Source organism: Anabrus simplex, chromosome X, assembly GCF_040414725.1.
Source record: "Anabrus simplex isolate iqAnaSimp1 chromosome X, ASM4041472v1, whole genome shotgun sequence".
Taxonomy (NCBI): Eukaryota; Metazoa; Arthropoda; class Insecta; order Orthoptera; family Tettigoniidae; genus Anabrus; species Anabrus simplex.
In genome coordinates this window covers 204,561,633-204,575,668 of record NC_090279.1, presented here as the reverse complement: position 1 = coordinate 204,575,668, position 14,036 = coordinate 204,561,633, and the positions used below count along the sequence as shown (strand labels likewise).

Here is a 14,036-nt window from a genome sequence, read left to right as displayed (position 1 = left end):
AGTGGTGCCAACATGACTTTACAACTGTCAAGTGCAACCTTGTGCCGGCCCACCTATAGATAGTGTCAGATGTATTTGAGGGTGGAGAATGCGGACAGTGTAGTCGGACATTGAAATGAAGAAGAATGTATCCCTTACTGCATGTACAGAGAATTTTGTATACTCCAGGATGTAAACGTGGGAACAATTTGTCCTTGGTTGGACTGTGAGCAATTTTAGTGACTGTACCAAACGTAACGTCTAAATTCAAACTTTCATCCTTGGAGAAGTCTTAATCGTGAACAGTCAATATATCCTTCTGAAGATGCAGAGAAAAATTCTCTGCGAAATGTAAAGAATTTCACCTTATTTTCTTGACACGGCATAAGCCCAAAAAAAGCCTATGTCATGTTTACAGTTAAGGCCTCTTAAAATAACTTTCAAGGTTTTTAATAAGGGTGCAGGCTTTCATGGCAGATGTCATGTATACCTTTTTAGGTAGCGCTTGGAGGGGGGGTATGTAAAATATTACTTGGCGAGATGTGTTCAAATGTTACTGAAAATGCATATAGATGAGAGATGTGTTCGTCATTGTTAGAATCTCACCCTCCCACTTTTTTTGGGCAAGTGAGTCGGAAAAATCACTGCTTCTGTTCTGGTGAGGAGAAAATCAATCTGGCTGGGAGGCGGTACTTCCCTTTCATCAGGGAAGAAACCCCTTCTTTGCTGAGCATCGAGTTAAAAGTTTTGAGTCGGAGAGCTATTGGGGGGTGTGAGGGGAAAATGCTGCCCTCCTTAAGAAATGGCCTCTTTCAGGGGTTTAATTTTGAGATTTATTTAGTGAGAGATTTGTTTGAATTTGGAAAATTTCCTATTCGACCATTCAGCATATTATCACAGTGTGCAAAAAGGAAGTACAGTGGTGACATGAATGATTTTGTTCATGGGTGTCCAGAGACAACCTGGACATAAAGATTTCCAAAATCATGTACAGATGTATTGTATCTGTAAATCGATACACTAAATAAATATGAACATGGTGCTGCTCCCATAATTCAATGCAATTACACATAATGAGTACTTCGCGCTGCTAATGGGTTCTAAGAAAATGGTCCTCTGCACCAACAATGTGGGCCAGTGACTGACCCAAAAACCCCTGTGGGTGGGGGTGGTAGAATAACACCCACGGTATCCCCTGCCTGTCGTAAGAGGCGACTATAAGGGGCCCCAGGGGCTCTGAACTTTGGAGCGTGGGTTGTGACCACGGGGCCCTTAGCTGAGTCCTGGCATTGCTTCCACTTGCTTGTGCCAAGCTCCTCACATTCATCTATCCTATCTGACCTCTCTTGGTCAACTCTTGTTCATTTCCGACCCCGACGCAATTAGGCTTGCGAGGGCTAGGGAGTCTTTCATTTTCATGCCCTTCGTGGCCCTTGTCTTCCTTTGGCCGATATCTTTATTTTTCGAAGTGTCGGACCCCTTCCATTTTTTCTCTCTGATTAGTGTTATATAGAGGATGGTTGCCCAGTTGTACTTCCTCTGAAAACAATGATCACCACCACCATCACCACCTGACTGACATAAAACGCCCTCGCATAGTTGGGGCTCATTCCCTTCAAGGGGCTTTCTGCTAAACACCCCTGATGTTACCATTTATGCTTTCACGACCCGTACTTGTAGACATGATATAGGCTTATGCCGTGTCAAGAAAATTCTTTAAGTTACGCAGAGAACTTTGCTCTGTGTCTTCAGAGGAAAATCTTCACTGTTCACGAGGAAGGTTAGACCTATGGTTTTTTGACACTATCCAGAATGTGCTCAAACCACGTGAACAAAATCAGTACTGAGAAATGAAACAAATATAGCCTATACACACGTAAACAGACTTAACAAATATTTCAAACCTACTACAATGCAGAGGAGGAGCACAGTCTCCTTAAAGAGAAATGCACTTTTGAACATGTCTCAGCCCAACTTATGTCGCGCGCGGCCACCCTGCTTTAACCCATTAGTGCATAAAGTTAATTTGTTGTGATTATTTCAGTCTATTTACACATTTCTACTCTTAATAATAGCAGAAACATGTTACAACAATCAGAAAGTTCATACAAGTGACAGTTTTATTTACACAGGCCGTCTGATATATTGGACACTATGCACTCAGTTCAGTACAACACTAGTTACTCAGCATTGTATTGTACAATAATGTTGCAAGCTAGGTATTGTTAGGCCGGCCCCGCGGTGTAGGGGTGGCGTGCCTGCATCTTACCTGTAGGCCCCAAGTTTGATTCCCAGCCAGGTCAGGGAGTTTTACCTGCATCTGAGGGCAGGTTCGAGGTCTACTCAGCCTACGTGATTACAATTGAGGAGCTATCTGATGGTGAAATAGCGGCCCCAGTCTAGAAAGTCAAGAATAACGGCCAAAAGGATTGGTCTTGCTGACCACACGACACCTCATGATCTGCAGGCCTTTGGGCTGGGCAACGGTCGCCTGGTAGGCCATGGCCCTTAGGGGCTGTTGCGCGATGGGGTTTGGTTTTTAGGTAGTGTTAGGGAGTTGGATTACCTTATCCAATTTGCACTGGCAAGTAGATCTTCAGTTTCCACTAAAGACTTATCCCAGTAGTGTAAACTCTATTTACAGTTATATATTTACTGATTATGATATCCACAGAAGCATTTCAGATGAAGTCCAAACTGGTCAGGCAGATCCACTCTACGGTTGCCACTATAGAGCTTGAACAGCTTTCATTGCGGTACAGTCATTTTGCATATTTTTTTACGCTGGACCACCTTGATGCACCGTGTATCTCCATCTGTTTGTAGTTCTTACCAGCAGTGACAATACTGTTGTCATTCCAGTGCACCAGCAACGCACCACCAAAACTCCTGCACTCGTATGATATCCTTCTTCTTTTTCCTGTCTGCCTTTCTTTGAAGGGGGGTACTTTTCTGTCTGGTTTTCTTGAAATGTCCCTGTTGCACTTATTCCCTTCGAAGCCAGATGTCTTACCAATTTCAGGAATATAAATTCTTTCAGCCTTTCATTTTACATTGCTGTATACACTTGGAAAGGAGGAAAGGTATCCTATAACCACTGGCAGAGAAAGAAGTCCAGCAGAATTTCACAATTTTGGCATCATATTGGAGGGGGGGGGGGGGGGGTGGAGACAGGAAAACAGTCGGTTACTAATTGAGACGTAGATTGTGATCTTATCCACTATGGGGTTGCTTCTTTTGTGTTACAATTTGACCTACCATTGCTTTTGAATTTTCTATCAGGGATATATCGGAAACATGGGTACTGGCCCAATGTTACGTATGACTCTTTATTTTTGCATGACAGCTTCCTTTTGCATAGTTTTCTGGATTTTCAGTTCTCTATGTAAACTTTCAGTAACATTTTGACTACCACTGGACGTAGCCTTCACTTTTTCATATTTTGTTGAAGCAATTTTCCCTTCATATTTACTCAGAAGTAGGTTTCTACCAAGGTAATTTAGATTACCCTCGTACTCATCTGTCTTTATCATCAACCGTTTCACACCCGTCATCAGGAGGTTTGATGTGCTGCTCCTCTCCAAACGTCTATTCTTCCTCCAAAATTTCCGGCATTACACTCACCATCAAACTAGTAAGGGAATACAAATGTCTGAGACAGTAGGACCCCCTGTGCATAGCGTCCAATTTTCAGGACAGCTATATTTACAAACCTCTGTCACGTCAATAATAAAACATTATTGACATCTTTGTGTGTCGGTAGATTCATAGGAGTGTCAACAATATGGTCCATACCAAAGTTTACAATTATTGGAAATATTTGTTAATTCATAAATAAAAATCTCGACTGTTGCACAGAACTTTGTACTATCTTGCTGCCATGCTCGTAATAAGTGAGATTCAACAATGAATGATAAGGATAAAGAATTATTTCTTCTTGGTTCTTGTTAGCTACAGCCTTTCTGAAGCACTAGAATGTATTGCAGGCTTAAAACCATGCATAAATATCACACAATTTTTTTTTTTTTACGACGTCCAATTTTTCCGACGCTATGCACTAATGGGTTAAGCTTATATACAATCTTATATGAAATCTTACCTTAAAAAAGATGCTGGAAGTGTCATCTTTCATAATGAGGGACTTCATAAACACCATTAGAATTTTCTGCACGCCAGTAGCGAGAGTTATGACTTTTCACACGACTATTAAGATGAAAACAGGCCTTATCTGAAAAGAATACAAACTGAGAGTCTATTAAACGATCATTCAGTGTTGGGTTCGTGTAAACGTGAACGGTTTGATGCGTAACAGCTTTATAGCAGTGTATGCAAGAGAAACTGAAACCCCTATTTATTGTGCTAATTGGTGACCATGCAAGATTTGCACCAATATCATTTAACTTTTCCTCTGTCAAAACTGTTTGTGTGCGTGCATGTATTTTATTGAACACTGAGCCAGTAGTTTTCATATTTATTTACAATTACATGAATCTGTTCTTATGAAGGTGTCACTTCTCCAGGAAATTGCTGAACAAATGGATCGCGTACCTTTCGAGCTGACTCGTACTTAAAATAACTTTTACATACGAAAATACGATGTTGGTACCGAACTCGATAGCAGCAGTCGCGTAAGTACGGCCAGTATTCGGGAGACAGTTGTTTCGAACCTTACTTTCGGCAGCCCTGAAGATGTTTGCCCATGGTTTCCCCATTTTCAAACCAAGCAAATGCTGGGGCTGTACCTTAAGGTCACGGCCACTTCCTTCCCACTCCTAGTCCTTTCCTATCCCATCGTCGCCATAAGACCTGTCTGTGTCGGTGTGATGTAAAGCGGCTTGTAAAAAAAATTACCAAATGTGAAAAGTTATTATCAACTTCACAATAGAGCTTAAGAGAAAAATAAGGAGATATGAGTTGTGTTTAGGTGTGATATATGGCTACTGTGCTTGAAAATGGGGATAAATTAGTTTTTTTACTAAAATGGGATTGTGTCTACATAGCTTCTTCTGTATGTGAGAATAAGGGGTTAAGTCAGTGCTGGACAAATCGGAAACAATTCTAGGAGCTAGTAAGATTTCTTGCCTCTATAATATTAACTGGTTCAATCACTCGCTTCATCTTAATCACTCTTAAATTACATTTCCTACTTTGGCATTCTTTTAATGGGCTCAGAAACCTAAGCACTGCTTATTACATAGTAGTGCAGTACACATAGAGCGTAACGGAGAAAATTTGGTGTCAAGTGTGGCGAAAAGCAAAAGTTTAACTTGTCGATGTAATTGTTACGAGCTATTTGCGAGATATATCGTAGCTCATATCGATTCAGGCTGATGTTCAGGTGTAGCTGATGCTCATAACTGATTCTAAACCTTATAATCTCAATATTGACATACGCTAGATAGACAACATGAGCAACAACAAAAGAAACAAAACACTTTGGGAAAAAAAATTACTGCCAAGCTTTTTAAAATACCATCAGTAATTGTTTATACGTTATATTCAGAGTGGAAATAAATTCCAAAAATATTGTTTTTCCTCAGTGTGGAATTTAGCAGTTACAATTTGAAAATATTAGGCATCTGCATATTTCTTTTCGTCACTGTGGAGACAAGGCACCTGGGATTTGTCCAGCGGTGGGTTAAATGAATAGTTGTGTTTCCACAAAACAATGACAAACTCTCGTGCAGTCTATGGAAATTAAAACTTGTGATTGAAAAACTAATCAATTTATCTCCTTATACACCTTCCTGTCTCAGTATTTTATGAGTGAATACAGAGACAACTCAGGTCTGTTTTCAGTGTCTGGTTCACTTCTATCCCCATAATCAATTCAAAACATATTTCCCAGAAAAGGAACTGACGAGGACACTTGAACGAATGCCTGTGTTTAATTTTATGAACATCATTGGAAGAAATATGTCTTTGGAAGTACTGGAGATGTTAGAAAGAACCGCATCCAGAATTAATGGAGCTACTGATTCTGCTGTAGTAGAGCTGAAAATGTTTTCTTCAGACATGCCAACTCCCCTAATCTAAGCAGGAGATTCCCGATTTTTTGTCCTTCCTTCCTCTCTCCTTATCGCAGAGACTTATCTCCCGATTTTGAGAACAGATTTAGTATTCCTTTATTTTTTGAAAATCCCAGGTTTTTCCTCATTCTTTAAGTAGCTGGATTTCCAAATAGCAGTGCAGACTGTGAAACTATTTCTTAGCATATTTATAAGGGCAGAAGCTCAATTCAGATTCAAAGCTTCCCGAAAAAGAATTCTGGAAAGATTTAAACCTTAAAACCCCTTCAACAAGGCCAGTGCTTTGAGCATAAACCTAGTTCAGAAAGTTATGAAGAGGCCAAAGGCTGTTACGATGAAGAGTCATGTGGTCTAAAGCTCAGATACATTGTGTTAAATATTCTTCAAAGTTAAGTCATCAATGATGTGTCATATATCTCGGGATATACCACAAAATTATTATTATTATTTTTTTCTTTTGAAAATTGGCACGTCTATATCTTCATTTGTAGAGCGAAAGTGCTAATTGATCCGAGTGCCAAAATGTAGTTTAAAAATAAAGGTTTTTCATCTTCAAGCGATCTATGTTTGTTTTAAACTAATTTCCCCATTAGGAGGCTGCCACAAGGACAAAGTATGGTATATCGACAACAAAATATTATATCTTCCAAGTCGTTGGTGAATTTGTTAGAATGTGCCAGATAGAACTAGCAAAAATCTATTTGGAAATATAGCATGATGTGCACCTCATCAAATGCTATGTAGGTGATTGCAGAGTATGGTTATTGAACCTCGTATTGCGCCAATACCAATCTCGTGTGAAGTCTCGTCCGGTTGAGACCAAAGAATTGTCACCAACCAACAATAGTCCTGCCTGAGTTTTCGCGTACAAAACTGCAGAATGAATAAAGAGTGATAATTAAATCAGCATGTCCAACATGAGAAGTCAAACTTTACCTGCCCCAAAAGAAGATAAATGTAGTCTTAGCCAAGTAAACGAACCTTGTCTCATTTTGCATCCTCACTTCTAAGAATATATAAGCTAATCCAGGAACTTGTCCCTATTTGCAGTCTAGGTGATTGGTGTGTGCACTTGTCCCCTTCTGCTTCAGAATTGGCATTGGACTTGTCCCATTCTGCAAATTTTTGTAAATTTCTAAGTGAATTTAAAGCTAGACTTATAATGTTTTGTAGCATTTCGATATATCCTTCAGTATGTCTTGGAAAGACAAACAAAATGGCACAAAGGGCTACAAAAGTGGAATTTTTGGACTTGTCCCCTTCTGCAAATGGACGACAGATATGGTCCAACAAGGGGGCATTACCTACTCATCACTACCGATTTCGCTCAAATTTATAGAACATGCAGGGCTTGGCTAGAAATGAAAGTACCCAAAGTGGGAACTCCAGATGGCCAAGCGTATAGAAAATAAAAATGAAAAAGTTGACGCGGCTCTCGCACCGTATAAGCCACTTCCGTTAGTGCGCACACCGAGCAGTAGTTGACGAAGCGGTAAGAGCTTGGACTAGTAATTCGATGGTCGTGAGTTCGACTCCCCGTGTGGAGGATATTTTTCTCAACTTTTATATTATTCATTTATTTTAATTGCTTTTATTTATTTATATGAAAAAGGCATATATGACGTCATTTTTTTAATGAGCGCACAATTGTAGCAAATTTGGAGTTGCTAACTTTCCTGATGTGTTCAAACAGAAATTCTTCTTTCTTTCTCCTTTATTGGCTATCTCCCCTCCTTGGGGAATGTGCCATAAACGTGAAGTCGTTTTGCTGTAGGATTCGTTTCCACGTGACAAGTAAAGGTTGCTCCTGCCAACTGTACACAAACAATAGATTCTTCGTGCAGGTAGAAAAAAGTCTGACAATGATATCCCAATTTTTTACCTTTTCAGTGCCTTTTGCGTATAAATAAATAAAATGAATTATTCACATTTTTGCTTAATTGGAAAATGAATAATATAAAAGTTGACAGAAAAAAAAACATTCTCCGCACAGGGAGTCGAACCCACGACCATCGAATTACCAGTCCGAGCTCTTACCGCTACGCCAACAACTGCTCGGCACTAACATAAGTGGCTTATACGGTGCGAGAGCCACGTTAACATTTTTATTTTTATTTCCTATACACTTGGCCATCTGGAGTTCCGACTTCGGATACTTTCATTTCTAGCCAAGCCCTGCATGTTCTATAAATTTGAGCGAAATCAGAAATGCCCCCTTGTAAGTTCCAATTCTTTTCTTGGCAGTTGTAATAAGAGTCTATAAATAGCTGAACCTGTATGTGCAGAGCTCTGCTGTGCTACTTGATCTGTCATTAGTGTCATGTCTGTTGCAAGCCATAAATATGGAACTGCTTACAACTTACTCTCCTGGTGCTGAAGTGGATAGTGATCACACACTTGTGATGGCATAGTGCAATTTCAGACTTAAAAAGATTATCAGAAGGAAGAAAGTCAGATGGGATTTAAACAGATTGCAAAATGAACAAATTAAACAAATATGCAGAGGATACAAATGCACTCATGGAGTATAATAATTGTGAGATGGACTGGGAAATAATGAAACAAGGACTCTTTTGAGATAGTACATAGAACTTTAGGTAATAGAAGACTAGAGCCAAGAAAACCATGGATTACTGAAGAGATATTAACCTCATTCAGAAACGAAACCAGTATAAGAATATACGTACAGCATTAAGCCAAGATCAGTACAGAAAAACAAAGAATCTCATTGTGACAAAATGTAGGGAGACAAAAGAAGTATGGATGAAGGAAATTACACAAGACTATAAAGAATGGTATAATAGGAGGAAGAACAGATAGAGCATATGGCATGATCAAATCACTCCAATATAAACCCAAAACAAGTAGTTCACTTATAAAGGATAAGAATGGGCAACTACTTATTGATAGTGAAGATATCGCAGAACGCTGGAAGGAATATCTTGAAGACCTGTACTGGGATGAAGAAGTAATGGCAATTCCAAACTATCTTGAACCTGAACAGATGGTGATAGAAGACAATATAGGCCCAATAATCACATAGGAAGATTTTGACCTAGCACTAAAAAAATTAAAGGACAAGACAGCAACCGAACCGGACAACATACCAGCAGATCTTCTCAAGGGAATTGGAGAAAGAATGAAACAACTGTATAATATCATTGCAAGTTGCTATTACAGTGGCAAAATTCCTGGAGACTTCACTGAAAGTAGGACAGTTACCTTACCAAAGATAGGAAATGCTACCGACTGTTCCAACTATAGAACACTACCACTGCTATCGCACACATCCAAAATACTGCTTAATGTAATTAAGAACAGGATTAAAAAGAAAATTGAACAATATACATCACAGGATCAGTTTGGTTTTACAACAGGGAAGGGAACAAGAGAAGCTCTTCTAGCATTAAGAACTATTCTAGAAAGAAGACTTGAGTGTTAACAGGAAAACATACATTGCATTTGTGGATATAGAGAAAGCCTTTGACAAAGTAAACTGGAAACAAACTCTTTAGGGACATGAAGAATATAGGACTGAACAGGAGGGACAGAACTCATTTTACTCCTGTACAAAAATCAAAGCAAAACAACAGAAATCAATGGTAATGTTAAGACAGCATCCATTAGAAGGGGAGTGAGACAAGGTTGTGCACTATCTCCATATTTGTTCAACATGTTCATTGAGGAGGCCATATCAAAACTTTAGCAAAAAACCAAAGGAATTAAAATTAAGACAACAAATCCACTGTATAAGGTTTGCTGATGACATTGCATTAATTGCAGATTCAGAGAGGGAAATAAGTAAAATGCTATGAGTTTTAACATCAACACTACAAGAATCAAAATTAAAACTGAACACCTTGAAAACAAAAGTATTAGTTGTCAAGAAATCAACTCAGGAAATACCAATAAACATTAAGGCACGTGATGAAAATGTATAACAAGTAAGTCAATTTTGCTACTTAGGAAGCATTATCACTCAGGACAACAGGTGCACCTCAGAAATCAGGAGGATTGCTCTAGCTAAACAAGCCTTCAGTAACAAGAAACAGCTTCTGACAAGCAGGAACATTAATATTAAAGTTAGGAAAGAATTTGCCAAAATGTTTGTGTGGAATGTTTTGTTGTATGGTTGCAAAACATGGGTATTGGCAAAACAGGATATAAAACGCCTGGAAGCAATGGAAATATGGTTACGGAGGAGGATGCCGAAAATTAGTTGGACAGAGAAAAAGTCAAACAATAGGGTCCTTAAGGAAATAGACAAAACAAGGGAATTGATCAACACTAAAGAAAAGAGGAAAATCAAAATCCTTGGCCACACACTTCGACATAACATGTTCCTCACGACTATGCTGGAAGGAAAAGGTCTTGGTAAGAAGGGAAGAGGAAGGCCGAGGAAGAAGTATCTGGATTCCGTGATGGACGGGCTGAATTTGAAAAAATATGTTGACCTGAAACACTCAGCAGAGTAGAGACAATGTGGTTGCAGTGACGTATGGCTTTTAGTGCTGGGAGTGTCCGCGGACATGTTCGGCTCGCCAGATTCAGGTCTTTTGATTTGAATCGGCGACCTGCGCGTCGTGATGAGGATGAAATGATGTTGAAGACGGCACATACACTCAGCCCCCGTGTCAGCTGAATTAACGAATGATGGTTAAAATTCCAGGCCCTGCCGGGAATCGAACCCGGGATCCCTGTGACCAAAGGCCAGCACGCTAACCAGTCACATAGTGGAATGAGAGGAATTACTGTAAATGATGTGTTGGCTCAACTTGACAGCTTACCTGAAGTGTAACCATTGTCTGAAAACAAATATACATTTCCACTATGCTTGAGATAATCAATGATGAAAATAGGGTTTTTTACAAAGATATTTTGAGTGTTTAATGCTCAGCACCCCCTGCACTTAAATTAGTTAGCAGATCATTTCAATTTTTTGTTTTGTTTTTATAATTTATTTTTCTTTTGTTTATCGAATTGAAACTGTGGTGCTTTGGATAATATTGATGCAGATGTTTTGCAATGCTATCACTAGTGAATAAATTTTAAAATGTATTTTTCTATAGTATACCATTTTTACCTTTTTATTCAAAAAGTACTTTTTGGCACTTAGATCAATTGGCACTTCCACTCTACATTTCTGCTTCCATGCGATGTATATCAGTTACTAGAATGTAACGGTTACAATTTTATTTCAAGAATTAGATTAAAAGTAAAAAATTACATTTTGTAAACAATAATAATCAACAAATTAATTTTAAAAACCACCTAATCGATGCTTTTTAAAATTAATTTGATTGTACTCATCGATACGGTCATGAAGTGAACGGCTTGCAAGACATTAATGATTTCAAGCAAAAATTTCATTGTTATAAGTACTGTAATTAGATTACTTTTACTCATTTACCTGCCAACTCTGAAATGCTGAAGAGATGTTATATAGAACAAAAATGACCAACTACATATCATTGGGTTCCGGCAGTAGTGCCATACCTGTAACTCGCATCCCTTCTAACAGGGCAAATATGGCCACAATAGCTCAATCAGTGGAACATCAATCACAAAATCGGAAGGTTATGAGTTCAGATACCATAGGTGTGTGGTTTGTTGTTCTGTACTTGACATCTCTTCGGTATTGTCATCTGTACACTTCGTCTTCTGTACACAAACTGTGCCATGCACCAGTCAGACCTCGCTTTCACTTTAAGTTCTAAACTGTATGCCATACGAGTTTGAAACTGTGTTACATTTCATTTCATTTTCAAAGACGTTTTATACCTCTTTATACCTACTCTTTAGTGGACTTAGTGGACATCCTGTTACATGTAACAATCGTTTTTTTTCTTGGATCAATGTTCAAGAGGGCTTAATTGATTTTCTTAGTAATTTTTAGCAACCTCATTGGTTTGAGAAACAGTAAATACTTTTTAAAATGCTTGGGTCAGAAGATTCCCAGTAAAGGGTACCGACAGTCATGTCCGGCCAGTAATTATTTGTGTTGGATAGGTTATAATGATCATAGCTTTCGACATGTAGATTTTTTTCTAGTTATTTATGTTTTTTATTCAAGCCTTGGATGATTGTAAATCTGTTTTTCTTTTTGTTGTTGCAGCACAGGCATCCCAAAAAAGCTCTTGCTATTGGGAATATTGCTAAAAGACGTACATGGAAGAAGAAAACTGTAAAACCTGCTGTACCAAGGAATATAACTAGGTAAATTGATTGAATAATTGCTTTACAGTTAATGGAGTCCATGTTTATAAAAGCCTCTAATAGGATAACCCTTTCGGACCCCATCCACAGATGTGTATGTCAGGAACATACTTTCCTGCTAGGCAGTTCAAACCAGTTCCATGTGGGGTTTTTTTTTTTTTTTTTTTTTTTTTTTTTACTTTGCTCTGTGGTTCCAATGGTTAATCTTTTAAGTACAGAGTTAACAATATACTGTTTACTACCTCAGTGCTGAGTTTTCTCATTTGCATATAAAAAATAAAATTAGAAGCTTTAATTTTTGTTGCTGAGAAGAAGTACTGTAAAATAACTAGTTCTACCCCTACAGCAAATTCCTGCAGCAGTTAGACCACGCGCTGTCTCCTGTTCTTCAGTTGGACTAGGTAAGCGGCTGCCAGCTAGTGGTCACTGTAGCATCCCTCGGGCGCCCCCACGATTTCTTTGTACACATTGCCCAACCCCCTCCTCTGGGGTCCACCCATTATGGTTGGCCATGCAGGCCAATGTTTCTAGGGCTGTCATCCTATGCTGGGGGTCAGATTCAATCTTGTCGTCGTACTAAATATGCTTCATATTTAACCTTTTGATCAGTGAGTTTTTTGTGACACTCACGGGCCACCAGGAGTGAGTTTTTTCTTGAAAATTTTGTACTCTTAATTTTAAGTTATTTTAATTCTAACTTTTCTCTACTAATAAATTTACATAATTTACACGTACGGTACATAACTAATACCTTCAGTTTAATTGAAATCAGTGGAGTAGAAAATATTTTTCTCAAAATATTGAAAGGAATAGTAAAATCGACAAAAATATAATTACCGGGCGAGTTGGCCGTGCGCGTAGAGGCGCGCGGCTGTGAGCTTGCATCCGGGAGATAGTAGGTTCGAATCCCACTATCGATAGCCCTGAAAATGGTTTTCCGTGGTTTCCCATTTTCACACCAGGCAAATGCTGGGGCTGTACCTTAATTAAGGCCACGGCCGCTTCCTTCCAACTCCTAGACCTTTCCTATCCCATCGTCGCCATAAGACCTATCTGTGTCGGTGCGACGTAAAGCCCCTAGCAAAAAAAAATAAAAATATAATTACTCTCTATATGTAATCAAGTTTGTACCATTAACAACACATTGACTTTATTTTACAACAGTTTCACCAATCAAAATATCTTTTAGGGTATGGTAGTGACCCATGCAGTAGTTTTTCATCTTGGTAAACTTCCATAACCTTTCCAGTACACACAATAAACAAAACAGTTGCCAGGAAAGCATAAAGAGTCTCTAGGTTATGCCTTGCCACTAATGCAACTTCGACTTTTCCTTCACGTCTGTATTTTCCGTAACGAATAAGTAGTACTTGTTTATTTCTGACATTCTGAAGTTCATAATATTACGATCAACAACTTCTTTGAAAATCAACACTTCAAGTCTTGAATTATTGTAGTCTTTCAAATGAAGATTATCGCTTAACCCCTGGATTTGATGTATCAAAATGACCAAAAAGCGTAGGAAGAAATCTGCCTACAGAACTCCACTTTCTTCCATCGGTTTGACAGCTTAGCCTTCGTTGCGACAGTGGAGCGCTGAACTTCGTCCTCAATTTCTGTGTTGTCTTCCGAGGAATAACCTCTTTCACTCTCATCGGACACACAATACAATCGCTATCACTATCATAAATATCAATTTCATCGTCAGACCCCTTGTTAGTCAAAATATTACACATATCTTGCGGAGCAAGCTCACATCTTCGATTCGATCCCGTCATTACGACGTGTATTTGTTTACGATCAGAGAGTGGT

The 14,036-nt window shown here is 38.8% G+C and overlaps 1 protein-coding gene across 2 annotated transcripts in view; it reads left to right on the top strand.

Annotated features, from left to right (window-relative positions):
* The window catches only part of LOC136885877 (uncharacterized), a 56,228-nt gene that overhangs the window by 28,984 nt on the left and 13,208 nt on the right, over positions 1–14,036 (top strand). For both annotated transcript variants that reach the window (XM_067158560.2, XM_067158559.2), the window contains exon 2: positions 12,124–12,224. In XM_067158560.2, the coding sequence (XP_067014661.1) occupies positions 12,124–12,224 (101 nt within the window). The remainder of the gene's footprint in view (positions 1–12,123; positions 12,225–14,036) is intronic.